Source organism: Phragmites australis, chromosome 21 (genome assembly GCF_958298935.1).
Source record: "Phragmites australis chromosome 21, lpPhrAust1.1, whole genome shotgun sequence".
Classification (NCBI taxonomy): domain Eukaryota; kingdom Viridiplantae; phylum Streptophyta; class Magnoliopsida; order Poales; family Poaceae; genus Phragmites; species Phragmites australis.
The window spans coordinates 7888929-7915502 of record NC_084941.1 but is presented as its reverse complement, the minus strand read 5'-3'; the positions used below and the strand labels follow the sequence as shown (position 1 = coordinate 7915502).

At 43.4% G+C, this 26574-nt stretch overlaps 2 protein-coding genes and 1 pseudogene across 2 annotated transcripts; all 3 read left to right on the top strand.

Annotated features, from left to right (window-relative positions):
- Positions 1-206: 206 nt before the first annotated feature.
- Positions 207-4212, top strand: LOC133903128 (uncharacterized; annotated as a pseudogene).
- An 844-nt stretch (positions 4213-5056) lies between these two features.
- LOC133903422 (chaperonin CPN60-2, mitochondrial-like) lies at positions 5057-10657 on the top strand. Its single transcript, XM_062344798.1, has 17 exons — positions 5057-5302; positions 6197-6328; positions 6607-6766; positions 7254-7429; positions 7517-7612; positions 8057-8161; positions 8247-8333; positions 8422-8511; positions 8582-8662; positions 8761-8829; positions 8988-9065; positions 9145-9240; positions 9385-9484; positions 9598-9701; positions 9788-9893; positions 9983-10061; positions 10288-10657. Exons 1-17 carry the CDS (start codon positions 5234-5236, stop codon positions 10388-10390), a joined length of 1731 nt encoding a protein of 576 aa, XP_062200782.1. The 5' UTR covers positions 5057-5233; the 3' UTR covers positions 10391-10657.
- Positions 10658-22871: 12214 nt separating this feature from the next.
- Positions 22872-24666, top strand: LOC133903620 (GDSL esterase/lipase At5g33370-like). The gene is made up of 5 exons (XM_062345047.1): positions 22872-23169; positions 23292-23419; positions 23497-23739; positions 23821-24073; positions 24171-24666. Exons 1-5 carry the CDS (start codon positions 22923-22925, stop codon positions 24413-24415), a joined length of 1116 nt encoding a protein of 371 aa, XP_062201031.1. The 5' UTR covers positions 22872-22922; the 3' UTR covers positions 24416-24666.
- The last annotated feature ends 1908 nt before the right edge of the window (positions 24667-26574 follow it).

Below are 26574 nucleotides of genomic sequence, written 5' to 3'. Positions count from 1 at the left end.
GGAAGACCCTCTGGCGTAAAAGCTCTTTTTTCCACTGTGTTTTCTTTTAGACCCTTCGGTGCTTTTGTAATAAGTCTCAACATTATTGTAATAATGACACTGTGATGATACACTGATGATGTAACGTATGTATGGTAATTTGATCCTGGCATACATGTGTTGTGCTCGGTTTTGTTCCTTTAAAACTGGGTGTTACACCAGCCATGATGGCCACCACCTCCACTTCTGCCTCGGCGCCCGTGTCCTCTGCCATCCCCCTCGCTGTGGCCTCGCACTGCCGCTTCCCCCATGCCTCGCTGTCCCGCACGCGAGCCTCTGCGCTAGCTGAGCGGCGCCGCACGTGCCAGCGTCAGCTGCCCAAGGGCGGGGGTGCTGGAGGGGACCGCTCGGCGGCCGCTGGGGCCGTGGAGAAGGGCCTGCGCCTGGCCTTCCTGGAGCAGCTCACGAAGCGCACGTGGGTCGCCAACGGTGCGGGCGTCATGGACACCATCTACATCATGGTCTAGAAGAGGAGAGTTGAACATATTTGAAAACTTGATTCATGTTTTGCTTGCCTTTTGAATGGTACAACTCCTCTCCTTATATAGATGAGGTTAGTCCCCTAACAAGAGTATGTAATCAGATAATTAATGCAATCCAATGCAGCTAACTAGCTCTAAGCTTGTGGGGTCCACATAAAGACACCTTAAGAGATAACCCATTGGAGATGTTGTCATTAGTAGTCTCTAAATTTATGTGGAGACTTAAAAGACAACCTAAGAGAGCACCATTGTACATGCCCTAACTGAGGTTGCTTCCCTTGTGTCACTAACATGGTGCCATACGCCCATTGAATTACTTACCGCTGCTAATTTGTGCTGCCTTGTGCCACTGGCTAGCTTTGTGCACATGGCCGTCAAACTCAGCTACTGCTTTTTCCCCCCTTCATTCGTGCCTAGCCTACTTTCTTAGGTCCATTGTGTTTGTTGGGTCAGCTGCTGGGTTGTACTAGGCGTAAAGTACAATAGATGTTAATTGTGAGGCACGTTCGTGTTAACGTTCTCTTGGTGCTGCCTTCTTTTTTTCCCTGTAGTTCACCACCTCCTGAATTTCCTTCTCCATGATGCTAGCTACAGTACTCTCCATCATGCCCTCACTACTTGTGAAGCTCTAAATTCTCCTTCATACGGATATTTAGCATAGAGTGCATGTGTTTGATACTTGGCACAGGAGTTCTCTTGGATGTAAAAATCACAATCTGACTGAGCAAGAATATAAAAATTAGTTATTGCTGTCAACATTTACAATCTCTTGTGGCTGCAACTATCCAGTGATACTTGGCACAGGAGTTCTCTTGGATGTAAAATCACAATCTGACTGAGCAAGAATATAAAAATTAGTTATTGCTGTCAACATTTACAATCTCTTGTGGCTGCAACTATCCAGTGATATTTGAATATCTGATATCTACATGTTTTGTTGTTTGACTCCTTTCCCATTGTAAACTTGGAATATCCCCTCAACTCATGTTGGCCTTGCACCTGCAGATATATTGAAGGTCTTACAGGAGAGCGCAAACGTTGGGTGCCTCGCAGAGGAAAAACCCCTTTGGATCTAGATGAATTTGGATTTGCTTATTCAAATCAAATAGAAACATCTTTTAAACAGCGGTGCTTTGAGGAGTTGAAGTTAGATCATTGTAAACTCCTAATTACATTGAGAAATCAAGGCCTTGGTATTTTGGGTGATATATCTGAAGACGATGTACGCAGAGTTGTTGAAAGACTAAAAAAGCTAGTTGTAGGGCCAAAGAAGAATGTTTTTAAGCCCAAAGCGGCAAGTAAAAAGGTAGTATCCGAATTGAAAACTGAGCTTGAAGCTCAAGGATTGCTTACTGATGGAACTAGACAAGTACTTTACCAGCGAGTTCAAAAGGCTAGGAGAATCAATCGTTCACGTGGTATACCACTTTGGGTTCCTCCTGTGGAAGATGAGGAGGAGGTATGCAACCTGACATGTTTATTTTAATCTTTTTATACGGCATACTATGTGACAGTGTCACTGTCACCTAATTTTTTTTCTTAATTCGATGGAGAGATTTTAAGCATGACTTCTTGATAGGTTGATGAAGGGTTAGATGAATTGATCTCACGAATCAAGCTAGAAGACGGGAACACAGAGTTCTGGAAACGTCGTTTTCTGGGAGAAACTCGAAACCATCTTTGTGAAGAAGATAGTAAAGAAGAAGATAAAGATTTAGATGGTATATTGAATGACGACGACCGCAAAAGAAGCAGAAGAAGATGAGATAGATGATGAATGGGCCAACAGAAAACCAAGCCGGTGATGAGACGAAAGACAAACCAGCAAAAGGACCCAACTAGCATCTTCAAATGATAGGGTCCAGTTATTGAAGGATATAGAAAAGACATCTGTTTCTTCAAAGAAATTAAAACGGATGCCCGAGGTATGGAACTAATGCTTCGGCATGTGCAATTGGTCTTGGGCATTCATCATATGAAACTTATGGCTTATCCTGATTGACCTTTCTATTGCCGCTAGTTCTTTTTGTTGGCTATTATTTGAAACTTGCATCCATCTCAATGGTGCATGCCATGTTAACAAATTAAAACTTAAATGGTGATCTGAACAAGATGCAAGTATATATCATATATATTTGTTATTTTAAAATGGTTTGGGAGGATATACTCTAGGAATTTGCATGCTGTAGTCAATATATCATAGCAAACCTATGTTGGCTCTTTTCTTCTAATTTTATAATTCATTTTAGTACCCTTTGTCCAAAATGACTTCTGTTCTGTTATGTTGTTATGTATGTTGGATATGTTGGTAGAGCTGGGTTTTCAGTATCGTTACAGATTTTGAGGCATTTCACTGGCTTGGACTGTAGATTGATGATGATGAAGATTGGTTTCCTGAAGATCCGATTGAAACCTTTAAGGTTATGCGTGCGACGAGGATGTCTGATGTATCAGATATGTATACCACTGCAGATGCCTGGGGATGGACATGGGAGAGAGAAATAAAGAATAAGATGCCGCGTAAGTGGTCACAAGAATGGGAGGTTGAGTTAGCTATGAAGATAACGCATAAGGTGTTATTAGCTCTATAACCACTGCAGACTCTATGGGATAACGAACTTAGATTGTTTCAGTTACTTATCATCCAAGTTAAATACATTGCTTTTGTCGTTATTTTTCTAGGTTAGCCATTATAGCATTGTAACTGTGTTTTGGGCTTCCACCTAAATACATTGCTTTTGTTGTTATGTATGTTGGATATGTTTGAACTGTGGCATATCATTGCTTCGTTATCTTTCAGGTAATAGAGATGGGTGGTACGCCAACCATTGGTGATTGTGCCATTATATTGCGTGCTGCTATGAGAGCGCCAGTCCCATCTTCTTCTATACCAATATTGCAAACAACACACAGTCTTGGTTATAAGTTTGGAAGGTAAAATTTTGAATTTCTGCTCTATCATATTTTTTTGGGTAAATCTGTCAATGATAGTGCTTTTTGTTGCTGCACTAAATAATTTTTGTATCTGTCCATAAAACATTATAAGGTTTAAATCACTATGCACTTTTTTGACCAATAACTCTTGCTGCCAGGTACTAAGTGTAGACTACCGCATGTTGCATTATTAGCTTAAGATTTTTGTTCAAATAGATTAGTATGCTCTTCCTCTCTAAGATTTTTGCATTTTACTTAGACACTATGGTCGCCTCTCCTTAAAAGTAAAACTCACATAACAGTATAATACCGCAAACTGCTGTTCTGGAGTAGCATGGCTAATGCATCTTTCCTTTTTTTTTCTTTGTGCTGGATTCAGTCCGCTCTAGGATGACGTAGTCCAGTTTGGATCGAGATCCTCTAACTTCAGCTGTGTGAAGTCAGAGGTAAATAATAAACTCATAAGTACTGTAGCTCATTTTTACTATTTATCAAATACTGTAGCACCAGATCTAAACTATTCATCTTTAATCTAATGACTCATATCCGCTTGAAGTCACTGACTTCACATATGATTGAAGTCAGATGATCTCAGTCCACTCTTATTGTGCCTTGATCTGGAGGAAATCGATGCAGCCATTGCATTAGTTGCAGAAATGGAGACGAATGGAATAAGGTGCCCGACGAAACCTTGGACAAGGTGCTTGCATCCAAACAGTCCGGAAACTCTTCACTCCCATCACCGGTAGAGGAGTAATCTGTTTGAATTTGGGAGCCTTTCGCAGCCATCATCTGATCTAGCACAAGAAAATCACTCGGCGCCATGCCATAATGTAGCCTAGAGTAAAACATTTTTGTGGCGAATATGATCGATGCTGTAACGGTAGATAGAGAAAAGATCACAGAAATGTATGGCATCTTCGGTTAGTCAGTCCAGTTGGCAATATATGAGAAAGGTGTTGAGCTTTATTAGATGGCGAGATCATGGAATTGATCCTTTTTGTTTTCTTGTTACATGTAACTATACAAGTGGTTTACTGAGTGTAGCTTGTAACGTCGAGATTGGTTCAAGTAATGCTGTGTGCTAACAAACATCGCACTCATAATCCAGTTGACTCGTTTGGAACCGGATTTTCAGGAAAAGTTTGGAGGAAATGAACGGTCTGATGCAAGTTTTTTTAAATAATTATTGTCGAAGAAATGGAAGGATTTTCAGTAACAGGCCAGTTAATAAGAAACCTTGTTGCGTATCAGAAGCAGAAAACACGGGCATGTGTATGCCGGTTTTTCAAACCTTGGGAATCCAAGAAAATCGCTGAAAATTAAGAGAAAAACGAAACGTGACATTAACTGGGGAAATTGATTATATGTCATAAAGTTGATCCTTTCCATAATATGCCCGAAATTGATCATCGTCGCTAGTTTCGGCTCCATATCGTTGGGCCGGAGCCCGCGTCGCCAAATTCCAGGCCGGGGCCCAACGGCTCAGCCCACTTGAACCTTAGCCGCACGCTCTGCTGCCCGCAGGCTGGCGCACGCCCACCAGCAACAACTCGTAAAACCCTAAACCCTAGCGGATGCTTCTAGAGCCTCCTCGCACCGTCCATTCGCCTCACCCACCCCCTCTCCAAAATCCCCACCCTCTCCTCGGCTGCTCGCGTGCTTTCCCCCTCCGCAAGAAAGAAGCGAAGCAGCTCGCCTCCGCCTCTAGCCCCCGCCCCCAGCCCAAGCACGCTCGCCAACGACCGCCTCGGTTCCCGCGCCTCCTCCTCGCCGTCATGTACCGCGCGGCCGCCAAACTCGCCTCCAAGGCGCGGCAAGCCGGGAGCAGCGCCGCCGCTCGCCAGGTGAGAGCGGAACCCTCGCGCCTGCTGGGATGGGTGCTTGCTTGCGTGCTGCGGGGCGGTAGTTGTAGGCTGAGTTCAAGTGGTGTGGGGAGCGCTTGCTCGCCGCTGGGTTTAGTGGAGATCCGGTGGTGGGCGGTGCTCGCGGATATGGTAATGCCGGTGGTGGGATTCGGGGTGGTTCTTGCGGGGCTTGGTGAAATATGTTGGATGCTCTGCAAGTTTGAATTCGGTGGATTTTGGGTGTGCTGTTTGATAGATGTAGCGCACTTTTTGTGGTAGGGATCCGCTATTTTGAACGTACTGCTTCGGTGATATGCTGGAATCTGTTGTTTACTAGTGAAAGATCTACGCTTTCTCGCTAGTGGCGTGGGGCTTTTTAGTTGTGTTGGTGAACGGTGATCGTTTCGCTTCCGTGTTCCGTTTAGCTGAAAGACCTTGAGTTCGGTTGGAGGGTGGCTTGACCGGCCTACATTGATCTGAGTCGGGAGAAATTGAGATGTTCTGAAATTTGTCCTTCTGTCGTGTAATCAGTGACATGATGGTGACCTTTACTGATGGAGTGGCACTCAATTGAATGTGTTCTTCTGTACTCAGTTGCCTTGTATGTTATGCTGTGTAGATCTACGCTTTCTCGCTAGTGGCGTGGGGCTTTTTAGTTGTGTTGACGAACGGTGATCGTTTCGCTTCTGTGTTCCGTTTAGCTGAAAGACCTTGAGTTCGGTTGAAGGGGTGGCTTGACCGGCCTACATTGATCTGAGTCAGGAGAAATTGAGATGTTCTGAAATTTGTCCTAGTGTCGTGTAATCAGTGACATGATGGTGACCTTTACTGATGCAGTGGCACTCAATTGAATGTGTTCTTCTGTACTCAATTGCCTTGTATGATGATGTGTAGGTTGGGAGCAGGCTTGCCTGGAGCAGGAGCTATGCTGCCAAGGACATCAGGTTTGGTGTTGAGGCCCGTGCATTGATGCTGAGGGGCGTTGAGGAGTTGGCTGATGCAGTGAAAGTCACAATGGGTCCCAAGGTGTAACTTGTTCATATAAATGCAGAATATGTACCTGAATAATCTGAATTATCCTCGAATGTCCTTAATAAAAAGCTGGATGATTGTCTTCTGGTTATGTTAAAAACTTGCATATGCCAATTTCTTTTTGTGATGCCAGTATTATTGGAGTTTCAAATACGCATCTGATTTTGTTGTCACCAACACCAAGATTGCTCCATATGTTTTATTCTATTGTAATACTGTCACATTAGTTAGTTGTTTGTTTTGTACTCCAACTTACTGCGTGCATTCTACAGGGGCGCAATGTCATTATTGAGCAAAGCTTTGGTGCACCGAAAGTCACAAAGGATGGTGTGACTGTTGCCAAAAGCATTGAATTTAGGGATAAAGTAAAGAATGTTGGTGCAAGCCTTGTGAAGCAGGTTGCTAATGCAACTAATGATACTGCTGGAGATGGTATGTCCTGATTTTGTATTATTGTGTGCAACCAAGCAATGGTTTTGTAAAACATTCTTACAAGGCTTGTCTTCTAAACAACTTCTAAGGATGTCCTTATACATAAGTACTCCTGCCTTCCTGGAGTATTAAGATAGTGTTTTTGGTACTATGCAACAATTGTGTACTGTTTGAGCATAGTAATCCACTTTTCAAATATGTTCAGTGATGCTCCTTTTTGCCATTGATATGTTGTGACATTTGTTTGATCTTGTGGTGTGTATGCTGTTCTTTTCACTCTAGGTGTGGATTACTGTTTGTTTAATTATTATCGTCATTAGTAAATTTGCATAACAATGACATGTGAATGTTGAAATGAATTATGGTGCCATGTAATTGTTTGTTCCCATAGGGTTTATCTAATTTCTGGCTGTACTGCTAAATAGTATGTGGTTGATTTGTTCTAACTGTATCACATAACTGTCACACTGACGTCCCAAAATTTCAGGTACCACGTGTGCTACTGTTTTGACAAAAGCAATATTTTCTGAGGGGTGCAAATCTGTAGCGGCTGGAATGAACGCAATGGATTTAAGGCGTGGAATCTCAATGGCTGTTGATGCTGTTGTGACCAATCTGAAGGGCATGGCCAGAATGATCAGTACGTCAGAAGAAATTGCACAGGTATTTCTTCAATGCTCAACTTACCATGTTTATTTTGTTCTCGCCGTAGATATCCCTTCTAATTTCCGTATTTTCTATCCTATAAAGGTGGGCACAATATCAGCAAATGGGGAAAGGGAAATTGGTGAACTTATTGCTAAGGCTATGGAGAAGGTTGGCAAAGAGGGTGTGATCACCATTGCGGTAAGTTAACCTGAGATACTTGTTATAAAGCTACTAGTCTTTGGCCACTTTATTTCCACTGGTATGCAACTTTATGGTATGACCCATTGATCACAAATTAACTCATGTACAACTAGAGTGATTTTTATAATGTAGTGATTATACTACATGGTTCTGTCCATGACTATTGTGTACTAATAAATGCACAAGTTTTGATTGCATCCTGGTTTGACCACATCACCACACTAATTATATATTGCTTTAGGAAAATGTCTCAGTAAAAGGTTAAGCCACATGCTAGCTCGAGATTATTAGAAAAGCACAATTAATTGTTATGGTGGTGTGTGCTTCATTGTTGTCTTTTCTGTCTTCACTACCTTCCTCAAATTGCTCTTTTCTTTAATATGCTTATTTAACTGGTTCCTCAAATTGCTCCTCTGTCTTGTACTAATAAATATTTGGCAGGACGGTAACACCCTTTATAATGAGCTTGAAGTAGTAGAAGGCATGAAACTTGACAGAGGTTACATCTCTCCTTACTTCATTACCAACCCTAAAACCCAAAAATGTGTAAGTGCCCTATATCTATGCCTGTTAGCATAGAATTTTGATGTGCACCATAAGAATATCAGTTTTATTTGTCTTCACGTCACAGGAATTGGAAGACCCATTGATCTTGATTCATGACAAGAAGTTTTCGAACGCCCATGCAATTGTTAAAGTTTTAGAGATGGCTCTAAAGGTAACCTGTTTGCTCCCATTGAGCTGTAGCAAATATTGGTGTCATTGTGGCCTTTATTGATGCATATTTAATGCTTTGCCTTGAACAGAAGCAAAAACCGCTACTGATTGTTGCAGAAGATGTAGAAAGTGAGGCATTGGGCACTCTGATTATTAACAAGCTTCGTGCAGGCATCAAGGTTAGTTAGTTCTGTTAGTTGTCGTGATTGGGATCATTCATTCTGTTGTTCTAATTGGAATGGCATTCAGGTCTGCGCTGTCAAAGCTCCTGGATTTGGGGAAAACAGGAAAGCAAACTTACAGGACCTTGCTATCCTTACTGGGGCTGAAGTAAGCTTCAAGTCTTTTCTTCAAGTCTTTTCTTTTCTGCATTTTTTCTGTAGAATTTAAAATAGCATGTATTGATCTTTGCATCTTTCATGATTCAGGTCATAACCGAAGAGCTTGGAATGAACGTCGAGAACTTAGAGCCTAACATGTTGGGTACATGCAAAAAGGTATAATTTGTAGAGGACTTGCAGTCTTTAATATCTTACAGTGTAGTCTACGGCTGAGTCTTAGTTCAATAGAGATTTCCTGTTGTGCTTTTGCATTTATATTGGAAGCTTTAATCAGACTGTTTTAAGAGTTGAATGCCATTCTACTTCCAATGCAGGTGACCGTATCTAAGGATGACACTGTTATCCTTGATGGAGCTGGGGACAAGAAATCCATTGAAGAGAGGGCAGAGCAGGTTCATGCAATAATGGGCTGACTTGTGAATTACTGTGAACTTTCTGGTTCTGATTGCTTATATGGATATTGTGCTACAGATTAGATCCGCAATTGAGCAAAGCACTTCTGATTATGACAAGGAAAAGCTACAGGAGCGGTTGGCAAAGCTCTCTGGAGGTGTTGCTGTTCTAAAGGTGAGGCTCCTGACCCATCCAATGAACTGTTGTTTTGATAATGGGAGATTACATGTTGAAACATTATTTTCTATAATGATAACTGTTACATGTGGCTGTCTGAGGTTGCTGATTTGTGTTTTGACCTATGTGTACTTCCTCTAGATTGGAGGAGCCAGCGAAGCAGAAGTTAGTGAGAAGAAAGATAGAGTGACAGATGCACTGAACGCTACTAAAGCTGCTGTGGAAGAGGGTATTGTACCAGGTAATATTATCACATAAAGTTCATGGATGTCTGCTAATTTCCTTTGGTGTTAGTTACTCGCTTCCTGTTGCATAATTATGACTGATATTGTCGATCTTCAATGGTGTACGCAGGTGGTGGTGTTGCTCTTCTCTATGCATCAAAGGAGCTTGATAAATTGCAGACTGCAAACTTTGATCAGAAGATTGGTGTACAGATCATTCAGAATGCTTTGAAGGTTCGGGAGAAACAGCAAAATCAATTGTTTTCTTTTCTTGATTTCTTTTCCCTATGCGCAGAGCTGACAACTAAAGTATTATGCAGGCACCTGTGCACACCATTGCTTCCAATGCTGGTGTGGAGGGAGCTGTGGTCGTGGGCAAGCTTTTGGAGCAAGATAATACTGACCTTGGTTATGATGCCGCTAAAGGTAGGATACTTAAAACCATTTGTGCACCATTTTATCTTAACTGATCGGAATCATATTGCGGATATGGCATGAATGATCTTCATGTTTAGGTGAATATGTGGACATGGTGAAGGCTGGTATCATCGACCCACTAAAAGTGATCAGAACTGCCTTGGTGGATGCTGCAAGGTAAACTGTCTAGGACCTTTCTATTGCTCTACAACAAGTTATAACTATTCGCCACAATTGACAAGCGATAATGATGTGATCACATTGTGATGGTTGAATGCAAAACTCTGTGCTATTGCTGTTGAATTCAAAACTACTTCTGCTTGTGCCATTGTTGCCATGCCATTACTTCAGTGATGCTGTTGGTTTTTATGGTGTCCTTGACTAGTTATGTGCCCTGTTGCAGCGTTTCGTCCCTGATGACCACCACAGAATCCATCATTGTAGAGATCCCCAAAGAAGAGAAGGAAGCCCCTGCGATGGGAGGCATGGGTGGAATGGACTACTAATGCATCACACCCACGATACATGATCAGAGCCAATCTGAAAATGCGGACTAATATTTTTTTTTGGCGGTAATAGTTCTTCTCGCTACTTCTCTCGTTGATGAGGTGGTTGTCGGACAATTTTGAGTCTGCGTGGACGTAGGACCTCTCCAAACGGAGCTAGCGTTGGGAGTAATAAAAACTCGCAGTTGAGAGCTGAAGCTGTAGAACAAAATTGGATTCTGGCACCTGTGCCGAACGTCATTTACTGAGGGATTACATTTTTTGCCAGTCGTTTCTGTTTCTTTTCCCGGACACAGGCAATTAGTGGCCTAGGTGATCCGAACAATTTGTGAATGCTTTCTCTGCCATCTGACGGTGATCTCACGCGCCTGGCTTGTCGCGTGTGGGCGTGCGGCGAGGTGTGCCTGGCTTTGGGGATGGTGGGTGAGGCTACGTGCGGCTCCTACGGCAGCGCACGAGTTCAGGATTGATGCCGGTTGTAGCGTGTGCTTCATCGCCGGTGTTTCCTCGCTCGCTTGACTCGCATACAACTGTTTGCCTCAACTCTCCGTCAAGATGGCCAAAGAACAGCCAGCTTCAAGGCATTCTCTTGTATGCCGGAAAGCTCCAGGATCTAGCTGTCAAATTACCATAAAAAACTAGAGCTCAAGAACCATCACGGCGCTTCCTCAACGCAGCACCGGCCTTAACTCGCCGCCGAAGCCGTATCTGCCGGGCCTCGCCTCCTCTTTCGACCAAACAGACAGACGCTGCAAATGAACCGGCCGTGCGCAATCAAGGCTACGAACAGTACAGAGTGATCTCCAGCCTCAGGTACTTGCACGGTCTGCGCCTCTGCGGCTCACGCGTCGCTGTCGGGTGCTTGGCGGCGACACGACGTCTCGAGCTAGCAAACGGGAGAGCGAGCACGGCGGCGGGCAACACACAGTGGTTGCCGCGCGCGGCTGCTGGTGCACTCGCTCGCCGGCGGTGAATGCAGGGCCATTGAATGGCATGAAAAATGGGATGAGACGAACGAACCTAAGCAGGAGGGACGGCAAGTGCCACTGCGTGCAGTGTTCATTGGTGATGGGGACAAAACACTAGCTGCCCAGTGTAGGACCGTGCTGTTCCGAAGAAAGCAGATGAGCAGTAAAACATGTGCATCCGAGGTGTTTGCTCTGAAACCCTCACCCGGGGCTTGCCTTCTTGGGGGTGAGGGTTTCAGTGACATGTGCTCATCTTCATCTAGGCCCTTGTCTTGCGCCGCGTCTCCAGTAGGATGATCAAGGGTGGCCGCATCACTATGCCATGCGTTTGCTTCTTTCTCCCGTTTGCATCTGGCTCCAGTAGGATCGGTTTCGACCTCTATAGTGATACAAATGAGAGTTGGTGAGGAGAGATCGGCGGTATTTTTGTAGCAAAAAAGGTGACATCTATCACTGTTCATAGAGCAGTAAAACATGTGCATCCGAGGTGTTTGCTCTGAAACCCTCACCCGGGGCTTGCCTTCTTGGGGTGAGGGTTTCAGTGACATGTGCTTATCTTCATCTAGGTCCTTGTCTTGCGTCCTTAGGGCGTCTCCAGTAGGATGATCAAAAGGGTGATCGTGATACATCCATAGATCATGATTTTTTTCTCCAAGGTCTCACATGGGACTACGGCCCCTTTGATACCAGTGCTGCAGGTGATGATAGACCGAACCTCCGGTTGGTTCACATGCAGGTGATGCAGCAGCAGTTCCATCGTCAGGCTCTACAAGTGCGCACACATTAGCAAGCACCGGGTCTAAAAGATCAAGAGCCGATACTTCCGAAGTTTGGCAAGACTTTGAAAGGTTCTACAAAGAGGAAGATGGGGTAAGTGTCAGGTATGCTAGGTATTATATTTGTAAACATGAATTATCTGCAAAGCCCTCGGGTGGAACGGGGTACTTGAAGAGGCACGCAACAAGTTGCAAGCGAAAGAGTGGAGCAGCTATGAAGCAGACGGTGTTGCAGTACAACCCCGACGGCTCTGTTCGTCATTGGGAGTACAACTCTGCCAATGCTCGAAAAGAGCTATGTCGCTTCATTGCAAGAGCGGATCTACCACTCAATATCGGTGAGTCTGCTGCATTTGAAGATTACATTACACAAGCTCATAATTCTAGGTTCACGCATGTTTCTAGATAGACAACTAGTAGGGATATGGTAAAATACTACAATACGTGTCGTAACAAGCTTAAAGAAATATTGTAAACATGTACATTTTCAGTTGCTTTGACCTCGGACATATGGCAGGTAGGGCTAGAGAGGATTATCTTAGTGTGGTTGCTCATTTTGTTAATAATGATTGGGAATTAGAAAAGAGAATAATAGGTTTTCGTTTGATTGACAACGCGCATACCGGTGAAAATATTGCTGAAAAAATATCTCAAGTAGTTGCAGACTTTGGTCTCACGAATAAAATATTTTCTATCACTTTAGATAATGCCGGTACAAATTCTAGAGCAATGGATATTCTTACTCCGTTGTTTAGTACCTATGCTGAATCTTTCTTGTTACATCAACGTTGTGCTTGTCATATTATCAATCTTATAGTAAAATCCGGTTTGAAGAGGTTGTCGCGATACTTAGACGATTTTCGTACTGCAATATCTTTTGTGAACTCCTCTAACCAACGAATTGCAGCATATAAACAGTATTGTGTTGCAATGAGTGTGCGTCCACGCAAGTTTACTCTGGACATGCCGGTGAGATGGAACTCTACTTTCTTGATGCTTAAAAATATTATATCATATAAGAACACATTTGGTGTGTTTATTCATACACATTACCATCAGTATGGGGTCAAATTTTACTCACGGAAGTGCATTGGTATGTTGCTGAAAGGATACTGGAGTTTCTTGAATTTTTTATTATTCAACTGTGAGTTTATCAGGAGTTTATTATCCAACATCTTGTTTAGTAGTGCATAATATTGTTGAAATTGCTACTCATTTAAACAACTATGAAAATGACAATCTTCTAAGAGATTGTGTAGTTCCTATGAAATCTAAATTCTTAAAGTATTAGAAAGAAATTCCTTTGTTATACGTCTTTGCCTTTATTTTAGATCCTAGAGCTAAAATTGCAGCTTTCTGTAGAGTTCTCGCAATTCTAGGTGATGCTCTTGGCCACGATTATTCTAATTATTATACTAATGTTCGTTCTAAGTTATTCGAAGTTTATAGTAAATATGAAACAAAGTATGGTGAAGTTCACCTGCAACGACCTCCACTAGCACCCACAACAAGTAAGAAGACGACAACGTGGAGAAAAAAATATTTGGTGCAGGTTCTTCATCAAGAAGTTCAGACTCTTCGTCACGATCGTCTACGGCTACAGGCACCGGAATTCCAACATCCGGAGGGGAGCTAACTACCTTCATCGACAGTGACGTTATCAGCCACGAACAAGAAAACTTCAACATACTGCAATGGTAGCATGAGCATAAGACGAATTATCCAGTGCTTTCACTGTTAGCGCGAGATTTGTTAACGGTTCCTGTATCTACAATTTCTTTTGAGGCTGCCTTCAGTCTTACAGGAAGGATAATCGAAGAGAGAAGAACAAATCTGTCAACTGAGATGGTTGAAATACTTATCATAGTAAAGGATTGGGAACAAGCTGAAGCACGAATGCAACACACTGCAGAAAATACTGAGCTTGAAGAATCATTTCAAAATTTGTATCTAGATGCTGATGAGAACGTGTAATTTCAAATTTTCTGAGCTAGGTTGTACTCTTTTTTCCTTTGCTAGAAAGGTTTTTAATGAGACAACCTATCAATAAAGCTCATTTTTAGAATTAATCATGTGCCCCTATTATTTCTAAGTTTTTTTATTCATATTATTTATTTATTTTTTTAAAATAACCCCCACGGTCCCACCCCCACCCACCTCTCCTCTCATCGTGGCCTATAAATACCATCTACTCCATCTCAAACTCCATGTGATCTCATCGGCCACCCATCTCTCTTTTTCTAGTTGCTAGCCAAGTAGCCAATAGCCACTTCACATCAAGAAACCAATTCCATATTTCAATTCATGGATCAAGACGTCGAGAACTCGCGTGCATGGTCATGGGTGTGGCAATATTTTGAAAAGGTCTTCAGAGAAATTAACGGGGAACAGGTAAGATTTGCTAAGTGTAATATATGCAGCAAAGAAATAGGTGCCAGATCTCCAAATGGAACGGGACACTTAAGGAAGCATATTAAATATTGCAAGCAAAATTCTGGGGTTTCTAATGAAACCATGTAATTTTCGGAGCATAATCATAGGTTGTACTCTTTTTTCCTTCTAGTAGAAAGGTTTTTAACGAGGCAACCAATCAATAAAGCTCTTATGTATTTATTTTCTATATTTTTATTGTTTTTTTTGGATTTTTTTAGCTATTATTTTTGATTTTTTTCCTATTTTTCGGAGTGCTGACGGGCCGAACGTGCCTCCACTGTGCCGGCCGGGCCCGTCGTGCCTTCCCGTGCTGACCTGGCCCGTCATGCCTCCACCGTGCCGGTCGGACCCGTCGTGCCAAACGGGCCTGTCGTGCCTCCACCGTGCCGACTGGGCCTGTCGTGCCGGCTGGGCCCGTCGTGCCGAATGGGCCCGTCGTGCCGGCCGGGCCCATCGTGCCGACCGTGCCGTGGGCCGGCCCGGCACGGCACGGTGACAGTTGGGCCGTGCTGTGGGCCGGTGACTCGGCACGCGGGCCGGCACGGCACGGCCCGTAACAGTAAATGGGCCAATCGGGCCGTGCCGATTTCGGGCCGTGCCGAGTTGGGCCCGTGCCAGGCCGGCTCGATTGGCCCATTTGGTCATCTTTAGGTGGTCGCATCATTATGCCATGCGTTTGCTTCTTTCTGCCGTTTGCATCTGGCTCCAGTAGGATCGGTTTCGACCTCTACAGTGATACAAATGAGAGTTGGTGAGGAGAGATCGGCAATATTTTTGCGGCCAAAAAAGATGACATCTATCACTGTTCATAGAGTATGTCTATGGGTTCCGAAGAGAGTAATTGAAGGTAGAAAATATTAGAAAATTAGTCACATTTAGGTTTAATTTAATCCATAAATAGTTCATGAGTAGAAATGATCATATCATCAGAGCATTATCTAGACATATATACAAAAGCACAACATATGACTAGATCTACTATACTCAAAATTAGGAATATAGGAAATAAGGTACAAGTAACATAGTTTTTACGTCGGGTTCTGTGTTGTGGAGGTTGCTGAAGATGTTGGTTGCACTGTATTGACGGCATGATCGATCCTGCTGATGACGCGCCGAGTTTGTTGATGATAACAGCGGGCAGCGCTCAACTGACAAGGAAGATGGAGCCGTGGTGAAGAACTTGAGCAGTCGCGCGGGACGCTTCTCAAAAACCTTATTCGCCCTCTCCCAGTGCAAGATCTCAGGCGCTAGGGTTTTGGAGACCTGCTCTCCCGTTTGCCGGTGCATGTCGACGTCGGGATGGAATATATTACAACAACAGCACAATCGAGAGAGAAATAGACAAAATCCTAATTCTTATATAGGCTCACATAATGAGAGCGTTTTCAATTTTAGGGCTACTCTCAATTAGCAGTCTATGTTATACGTATACCTCATGAGGTGGGAGTCCTTGCATATATAAACGGAGAAAACCTTCCACCTTTACCTCCATTAGCAATGTAGTACTAATAGAGGGTGGGCCTCAACATGGGCCACCTCTCTACAGTATGAGTCTTTGAGATTTATTACGAATTATTACATGAGCCGGCTTCAATAATTCTAATAATCTCTCATCAGATCTCAAAGTCTCATAGAGAATTGCCAGTTTTCCACTGTTGTTTGATATACTAGTGTTTCTATGGAGTCTGTTAAGTTCAACATCCACCTAGAACATCAAGCTACACTTATTCACAACTTGAACAATAGACTATGCCTTGAATTGCAAGTTTTGTGCAAACAAGTTTTACTTAAAATCATAACTAATACTTGGCTGCCAGTAGGCTACCCCGCGGGTGGAGTATATAAGTTCTACTCCATGGTCTCTTCATAAATTTACTAGAGATCACCCAAATCTCATAGACTGCGACTAACAGTCAGACTCATATAGGTGTGTTCTTTCAAGAATGCCCTGTAGGTCAGCATCTTCACTACTTAAAGCCAATAGAATACATTAAAGCAATAGCCAACCTTCTTTACAGATCTCTGAGAGTATTGCATCTTCACTCAAGTGGGTCAAACAACAAAGGTACCCTCCTCCAGTTAGACCAATAGTTTGTTCTTCCCAGGTCCTAATTCACGGGATCTCCGATCACATAGGTTGGGTTACAACTATGGCATAACTCATATGGGTCTCATACCCATCTCCTTCGATGCATTATCTATCACACTTCGTGATAGTCCCTTTGTAAAGGGATCTACTAGGTTCTTAACTGTTTGGATATAATCCAAGGTTATCACTCTAGAGTTTTTTAATTTCCTGATAGACTTCAATCGTCTCTTTACGTGCCTTGATGACTTGTCATTATCATTAGAATTGTTTACTTTGATAATAACCATCTGATTATCACAGTTCATAAGGATAGCCAGTACCGGTTTCTTAATCACACGTAAGTCCATCAACAACTCACGCAGTCATTCTGCCTCAACAGTGGCTATGTGTAATGCAGTGAGTTCTGCTTCCATAGTTGACATCGTTAAGATGGTCTGTTTGCAAGGCCTCCATGACACAACAAAATCACCTAAAGTGAATACATATCCACTTATGGTGTAAATCTCATCAGCATCAGATATCCAGTTTGAATCACTATAACCCTCCAGTACCGATGGGTACCCAGAATAGTGAAGACTATAACTCATAGTACCAAGCAAATAGCTCATGACTAGCTCAAGCGTATGCCAATGTTCATCACCCGGGTTAGAATTAAAGCGACTCAATTTTCTCACAATAAATGAGATGTCAGGCCTTGTAGCACCAGCTAGGTACATGAGTGATCCAATAATCTGAGAGTATCTCAGTTGATTCCTACCACTTTTCTTATTCATTTGAAGTATCACACTGGGATCATAAGGTGTTGGAGAAGACTTACTGTCCTAGTAGCCAAAGTGGCTAAGACCTTCTCAACATAATAAGATTGTGTAAGAGTAATCTCATTCTCTCATTTGATTAACTTGATGTTTAAGATTACATCAGCCTCACCCAGATCTTTCATATCAAAGCTCTGAGATAAGAAAGACTTGACCTCATTAACCACTTTAAGGTTTGTCCTAAATATCAGTATGCCATCAACATACAAGCACAATATAACTCCCTCACCCCCACCATGGCGATAATACACATATTTATTTACCTCATTGATTGAAAAGCTTGCAGATGTTAAAGTTTTATCGAACTTCTCATGCCATTATTTAGGAGCTTGTTTAAGGCCATACAAGGACTTCAACAACTTACACACCATACCTTCTTGACCTTTTACTACAAATCTATTAGGCTGTTCTATATAAATTTTCTCGTCCAACTCTCCATTAAGGAAAGCTGTCTTAACATCCATCTGATGAATGATGAGACCATATGAGGCAAACAAGAAAAGTAGCACTCGGATAGTAGTCAATCTCGCAACAGGTGAGTAAGTGTCAAATAAGGCTTCACCTTCCTTTTGGGTATAACCCTTAGCCACAAGCCGAGCCTTGTACTTTTGAATAATACCGTTGGGCCTAAGCTTCTTCTTGAACACTCACTTGCAACCCACATGTTTACAACCATATGATCGTTCTGTGACCTCCCAAGCCCCATTTGTGAGGATGGAATCCATTTCGTTCTGAACAGCCTCTTTCTAATAGTCTGTATCTAGAGATGCAAATGCTTCTGAAATAGACTTGAGAGTGTCATCTACAAGATACACAGTGAAATCATCACCAAAAGAATTTGCAGTCGTTTGTCTCTTACTCCTCCTAAGAGCATCACTATAATCCTTCTCAAGATCTTGCTCATGTGTTTGTTCTCAAGAGGTGGAGTAGGTTTAGAAATTATCACAGAAGATAGTCTAGACATGCTATGCAAATCTTTCATAGAAAATATGTGCTCAAAAAATATTGCATCAGGAGACTCCATCATTGTATCGACATGCACGTCAGGTACCTCAGATTTAACCACTAAAAACCTACAAGTAATGCTCCGATGAGCATATCCCAGAAAGACACAAATTGTTTTAGGTCCAAGCTTGCGCTTTTTAGTTATTGGTATATTGACTTTCGCAAAGCATCCCTAAGTATGAAAATAAGAAAGTGATGGCTTTCTCACTTCCCATTCTTCAAATGGGGTTTTCTCCTTATCCTTGAAAGGAACTCTATTCAGGATATGAAATGAAGTCAACAGGGTCTCCCCCACCATGCCTTAGATAATCCCGCAGTGTCTAACATGGCATTAACCAAGTTAGTCAGTGTGTTGTTCTTCCTTTCAGCAACCCCGTTTGATTAGGGTGAATAGAGAGACGTCCTCTCAGGAATAATCCCATGTTTCTCACAGAATAAGTCGAACTCACTAGAGAAATACTCCACCACGATCCAGTCTAATTCTTTTGATCTTTCTCTCTAGTTGATTCTCAACTTCTGTCTTATAGATTTTAAAGTGATCTAGAGCCTCATCTTTTGTTTTCAACAAATAAACATAGCAATATCTAGTCGCATCATCAATCAAAGTCACGAAATATCTTTTTTCACCCTTCGTCAACACACCATTGATTTCACATAGATATGAATGAATGAGTCTAGAGGTGCCAAAGTTCTCTCCTCGGTTGCCTTGTAGGGCTTATGAGGTTGTTTTGGTTGCACACAACTATGACACTTAGAATCTTTGACCATAAAAAAATTTAGAATTAAACTCATGCTAAAAAGTTGAGTCATAGAACCAAAATTCAAATGACATAACCACAAATACCAAACACTAACATCATCATTAACATTGCCACAAATATGGTTCACAAATTTATTGCTGAAATTAGAAAGGAAAAAACGGAACATGCCTCCGCGCTCATAGCCTTTACCAATAAATTGTCTATGCTTTGACACTACTACTTTATTGGACTCTAATGCCACCTTAAACCCTTCTCTACAAAGAAGGGAGCCAGTAACTAGATTCTTGTTCATTGTAGGGACATGCTGTACGTTTCTCAGCTGCACGATCTTTCCCAAAGTAAACTTCAGATCTACCGTGCTAACACCATGAACAGAAGCATGTAACCCATTCCCCATTAGGACGGAAGAATCATAGACGACCTAATAAGAAGAGAACATTGAGATATCAACACACACATGAATATTGGCCCCTGTATCAATCCACCATTTAGTAGACTGAAATATGAAAATACTGAAGGTAAATTTTCATACCCTGTAGCTCCATTTTCAGCTTCGCCAATGGTCACCATATTAGCAGTCTTTGAGTTATGTTTTTGTGGAGCCTTTCTTCCCTTGCGGTTTGGACAATTCTTGGTGAAATATCCAATCTCACCGCACACAAAGCAAGACAGTTTTGCTATATTTATCTTCTTCTTCTTGAAAGTGGTAGTTTTGTTTGGCTTATTATCTTTCCCTTTTTTCTTGTTGTGGAAGGGCTTTTGCACCATATTGACGCTAGTCTATCCCTTGCCTCCTTTTAGACTCATATCCTTAGCCTGAACTTTCTCCTCAACATCAAGAGACATGATTAAACTCTCAACAGTAATCTCTTATCTCTTGTGCTTTAGAACAATGGCAAAGTTTCTCCACGAAGGAGGTAACTTGGCAGCGATGCCTCCAGTCACAAACTTGTCAGGTACATTGATCTTGAGGAGTTCGAGTTCCTTCATGATGCATTAAACCTCATGAGCCTGCTTGACTACAGAGTGATTTTCAACTATCTTATAGTCATAATATTGCTCTACGATATACAGTTCACTTCCTGCATCTGATGTATCAAATTTAGCATTCAGTGTATCCCACAGCTCATTCGCGCTTTTTATGTGCATGTACACTTCACAAAGATGGTCACTAAGAACGCTAAGAATGCATCCTACAAAAAGTGTATTGGCATCTGTGAACATCTTTATCTGCTCAGCGGTAATGATTCATTTCAGCTTGCCATTAGCCACCTAGTAGACATTCATAGCCGTTAGCCACAAAGTGATCTTAACTTGCCATCTCTTAAAATACACACCAGAAAACTTGTCTGGTCTCAGTGCATCGACAAAACCATCCATTGATAAATCTAAGTGCCTACAATAAGATTTTTGGATTATTAAAAAAGTAGGCACATTTAGGTTTAACCTAATCCATAAATAATTTATGAGCAGAAACTGATAAATTGATATGATCATATTATCAGCGCTTCCTAAAAACCTTATTCGCCCTCTCTCGATGCAAGATCTCAAGAGCGAGGGTTTCAGAGACCTGCTCTCCCGTTCGTTGGTGCACGCCGACGTCGGGATGGAATAGACTATAGTAGTAGCACAATTGAGAGAGAAAGAAGCAAAATCCTAATTCTTATATAGACTTACGTAATGAGATCGTTCTCAATTCTAGAGCTACTCTTAATTAGCAGTCTGTGTTGTACGTGTATCTAATGAGGTGGAGATCCTTACATATATATAGAGAAAATCCCTACATCTACCTCATATTAGCAATATGATACTAATAGATGGTGGGCTCAATATAGGCCACATCTCTATAATACTATTATTATGAATTATTTTATAGGCGGATCCTAATAATTTTAACAGAAAATATGTAGCTGTTAGAGTAGAAAAAAAATAGAGGATACTATAATAGTGTTAAGAGATACTATAATAATATTATAAGAGATAAAATTTTAGAGTATAGTCTTGCCTCTAGGATGTAGAAAAGACCTCTAGGATTCTAGGCTGGCGTATACTGTTATCATCGGCAGCCAGTTGCAATCTGATGATGAGTACCAAACATGTCAGCTTCGACAGAGTACTAAATGAAGTTCCAGAGAAGCCGGTTATATGATCTTTGAGAATCTGCATTATTCCCCGTTGGTAGATTTCTTTTCAGATGATCATAACTCTCAGGTAGGTTATGCTGAGTTCTTGGCAGCTCATCACTTTTTCAGGCGCATGCAATCAATTGCGCTTGGTGAAAAATTTTGTGCGGCCGTTGTTCCTTTACTAGAGCGCCGTTGGTTCAGGTTCGGCTTTCAACAAGGTCCTCATCTAAAAAAAAAAAAGGGAGTAGCTAGCTCATCTAAACTGCCAGGGTTGGCAAATATTTAAGGGTCTCTACCTGTCTTCCGGCCTTCCACTTAACTCTTGTAATAAGCTCATTAATGATTTATTAATGACAACTCGAGATGGATGAGTTCGTACGAGTCAGTACCTATGGATTCCACATGAACAATGCAGTGTTATCTACTCCAGTAAGCTCGCTCCCTCCCTGGTCGCATGCATGCAGTGGCGAAGCTTGAGGGAAGAAGATCCTAGTGCACCACTTCATTGTGTATATAGCAATCATTCAATTTTCAAGCAATACACCATAAATAACATTAAAATTTTCTTAGGACCCTAGTGCATGCATGTGCACCATGGTGCGTGAACCTAGCGTCGCCACTCATCACATGCATCACGATCGCGACCAAAAGGTTCCACAAAATTTGGACAGAGCAGCAACATGTGTAGGGAAGATGCGTAGGACGAGAAAACTAAACACTTTTTTTTAATAATAAAAGTACATCTCCAATCTCTGCTCCAATAAGATGTTAACATGTATCAGACATTTGTGGAAAAAGTATTTCCTTATGCAGCCGAGGTCGATAGGAAACTAAGGTGTGGAAAAAGGTTTCCGTACTCGACCATGTTGCGATCCGAGAGAGAGAGCACATTAGTAGATCCCACCTTCATCGCCATCGAAATGAGATGGTGAAGTTAAAGAAAAAAAACAAGCGATATATCCCTAAGACAGAGGTCAGGAACTAAGTTTTTCACCACTCACTGTAGAGGCGAAGCTAGAACTCTAAACACCGGAATGCACACTTTAACATATATATATATATATAGGTCTAGATGGTGCACATGTTTTGAACTATGCTATGTTCAAGAGGTGAAACTAAATTACTAGTAACTGAGATTTTTTTTTCTATGCCAGTGCACTCGGATTAGCTACTACAGTTTCACCCCCTCACTCACTGTTTCTGCTTTTCCTGAAAAACATCGTCAAGAAAAATACGAATGGTTACAGTTTGCTCATGCCGAGGGAATAACGTCTGAATGTATGCGGTAACGAGTACTACAACTTAATGCTGATGGATAGGGAAAGGTGGTGGGCAGAAACATGCAAGCAGCAGCAGCAGCTGCTATGAGTTGCGCATGAGAATTCTCGCGCGGTGCATGCGCATCTAAGATTGTGGCTCGATTAATTCCATTCCATTGGTTTCTGTTGGCCCGTGCCCATCTGTCCAATGAGCTAGCAGCAATCCTGTATAAAACCCTCGGAACTCTGAATACCCACTAGAACATCGATCAGTGCAAGGACCAATCACCTCGCTTGAGGATGAGCGCCTCCTACCGTTTCCTAGTGAGGTGTCTCTTGGCGATGGTGCTCGCCCTGGGCCTGCTCGGAAGGCCGTCTGAGTGCGCGCGCGCTTTCTTCGTGTTCGGCGACTCGCTGGTGGACAGCGGCAACAACAACTACCTGATGACCACGGCGCGCGCCGACTCGCCGCCGTACGGGATCGACTACCCGACGCACCGCGCCACCGGCCGGTTCTCCAACGGCCTCAACATCCCCGACATCATCAGTACGTCGCGCGTTCCTCTGCGCTTCAGCAGTTCGTCGTCGGTGCAGAGTTTGTGCTGCTGGCATGCTAACCTGCTGTGTAATGTTGCGCGCGCTCTGTCGTGTGTGTCTGTCTCGTCACAGGCGAGCACCTCGGCGCCGAGCCCACGCTGCCGTATTTGAGCCCCGAGCTGCGTGGCAACAAGCTGCTCGTCGGCGCCAACTTCGCCTCGGCCGGCGTCGGGATCCTCAACGACACCGGCATCCAGTTTGTGAGTACTTCATATGTGCATGCGTGCACGCGTGCTTGCGCCGTCTTACACGCGTGCAAATATGTGCGTGCATGCAGGTGGACATCATCAGGATAGGAAGGCAGCTGAAGTACTTCGGCGAGTACCAGGGCAAGCTGCGCGCACTGGTGGGCGCGGCCCGGGCGCGGCAGGTGGTGCGCCGGGCGCTGGTTCTCATCACCCTCGGCGGCAACGACTTCGTGAACAACTACTACCTCATCCCCTTCTCCCTGCGCTCCCGCCAGTTCTCGCTGCCCGACTACGTCCGCTACCTCGTCTCCGAGTACAAGAAGATCCTCATCGTACGTTCCCTGCTCTACTTATGGCAACTGACACATTGACGTACGTGCGGTGCGCGCTCTGACCGGCATGCATGCATGCAGAGGCTGTACACGATGGGGTGCCGTCGCGTGCTGGTGACGGGCACGGGCCCGCTGGGCTGCGCGCCGGCGATCCTGGCGGAGCGCAGCCGCAACGGCGAGTGCGCGGTGGAGCTGATGCGAGCGGCGTCGCTCTTCAACCCGCAGCTGTCTCGCGCGCTGGAGCAGCTCAACGCCCGGTTCGGCGCGGGGACGTTCATCGCGGCGAACGCGTTCCGCGTGCACTTCGACTTCGTCAGCGACCCCGCCGCCTACGGTGAGTCTGTCGGCAACCCATCACACCACTCTTGAGGTCTCGGTTGCGCGCGCACGGGCACGAGGGATTCTATTCTAACGAGGCGTGTTAAACGCAGGGTTCACGACGGCGAAGGAGGCGTGCTGCGGGCAGGGCCCCCACAACGGGCTGGGGCTGTGCACGGCGGCGTCGAACATGTGCGGCGACCGGGGCAAGTACGTGTTCTGGGACGCGTACCACCCCACGGAGCGCGCCAACCGGGTGATCGTGAGCCAGTTCATGACGGGCTCCCTCGACTACGTCAGCCCCATGAACCTCAGCACCGTCCTCGAGATGGACGCCAGATTGGCCGGAATGGCCTGAAAAATTGAACCCGGCGAGCGAGCAGCTGCATACATGTGTATCAGTGTTGGTGATTGGTACGTTGAGGAGCTTCGTGTAGGAGGAGGATTGGATGATGTCGTGTTAACGAGAGAGAGAGAGAGAGTATGCGTATAGAAGAACTGGAAGCGCGAATCGAAAATAATCTCTATGATTTAAAACAGAACCAGTGGTTATCGATCGCACGGTATATACATACACCTAACACAACTCAGCTTAAGATCTCGACGAACGAAAGCATGCATAACCTCGATCAGTCAGTCTCCGGCCCGGGACTATGTGTTAGTTGCCGGCCGGGCGGCACCGGGCAGCTAGCGCTCCGGAGGCGCATCGACTTGCTGGCATGGACACATCGCTACTGAAAAAAAAGAGGTTATGGTGACTCGTCACTCTCAACGTACTATTGATGCCTAATTACAAGTGATAAGAAAAAAATCTGTCACTAATAAAGATGTTATAGGTGATGGATCGCAATCGTGATCTATCACTAACGTGTGTCTCCCATGTATAGAAAGAAAGATATAAGTTATGGATAACCAGTTACACGTTACTTATGTTTTGACATAAATGACAGGTGAAAATGTTACATATTGCTTATATCTTAATATAAGTGATAGATAATCTATTAACTTGTCACTTATTACTTAATATAAGTGACATGTAATGTTATCTGTCACTTAATAAGATTATTCATCACTTATGTGTAGGTTGCCCTGCAGGATCATCTTATTTTCTGGCTGCATCCTGGAGCATAGCAATGATTTGGTAGCCGTCTTCTCCCTACAAACAACAACAATACATACAAATCTATATCGACAAACATACTTATATAAGAACTCACTTCATCACAGAATAACAAATGTTACAAAGTTCTAATCAATTCATCGTAGAATCGCAAATGTTACAAAGTTCCAATCAGTTCATATTATATAAGAACTTATAACCTATGGTTTCTATAGTGCAACTCGCTGTGTGGGTCGATGACTACGGATATCATAAACTCGATGATCTGTTGTTGAATCTCTGGGAGTGCAGCATTGACAAAAAAAACAAGCTAAAAAATCCTACATAATTTGATGCGTAACCAATGTCATGTACTTATGGAATTAAACTAATTACTGAAATTAGTTATGAATAAATTTGTATTGAACTTACATTAGGGGATTTCATTTCCTTTGCTCGGATCATGAGGAGCATGTTTCACGCAACATAGAATTTGCAGACGTTGCTTGGTGGTTGTTGGTGACACTGCTAAAAAGAAAAATTTACTATTAGATCAAAAGAAAAAAAGCAACAATAAAGAGCATTTGGTAATCTGTTTGGTAGCATATACCGTGAACTCGGTCTTATGTGCCACTCTGTGACCGTCTTTCGCATTGTAGTCAGAATCATCTCAAAGGTACTTGTTAAAAATCCTGCATAAAGAGGGATCGATTAATAAACATTTGAATGTTAGAAAAGTTAAATATGTAAACTAAGCCAAGCAGAACTTACGCGTCGAGCAATCCTTTTACAGCGCTGTAATCACACTCTCTATGTTTGCCTTTTGGTTCTACTGGTCTTGATGAGTTGAGGTACCACACCAAGTTCCACTTGAGACAAATGACTAATAAGAATTAATAGCCACCGGTATTGTATGCGCCCAACAGGTAGCCCATTTTAGAATATTGTTGCATTACCCTGACCACATAGTCCACAGCGTAGTCTCTATGAAGTTGGATGACCGAGATTGTAACACTACTGCAAAACCTCCTATCACTGCCGGCTCTAAAACCCCCTTCACTGCCGGTTTTGGAGCCAGTAGTCCTGCTCCGCTCCCCAGTCGCCATATCCACACTATGACAACGGAGGACTCGAAAGATCCTCCGTCAGCTCACCCCGGGCACCGCTGCCCTCCGAGGCCACAGCCAGAGGGGGACATAAAGCTAGTTCCCATACACCAAGACCAACCCGATCGGACCTTCCAAATAGGGGCATACCTTGCCTCTGGGCAAGAAGCCCAACTTCTGGTCATCTTATAGAGTAACCTCGACACCTTCGCATGGTCCTCGCAAGACCTCCCAGGAGTCGACCGCAACATCATCAAGCACTCGCTCCAGGTCGACCCGAAGGCAAGGCCCGTACGCCAGGGGCTTCGCAAG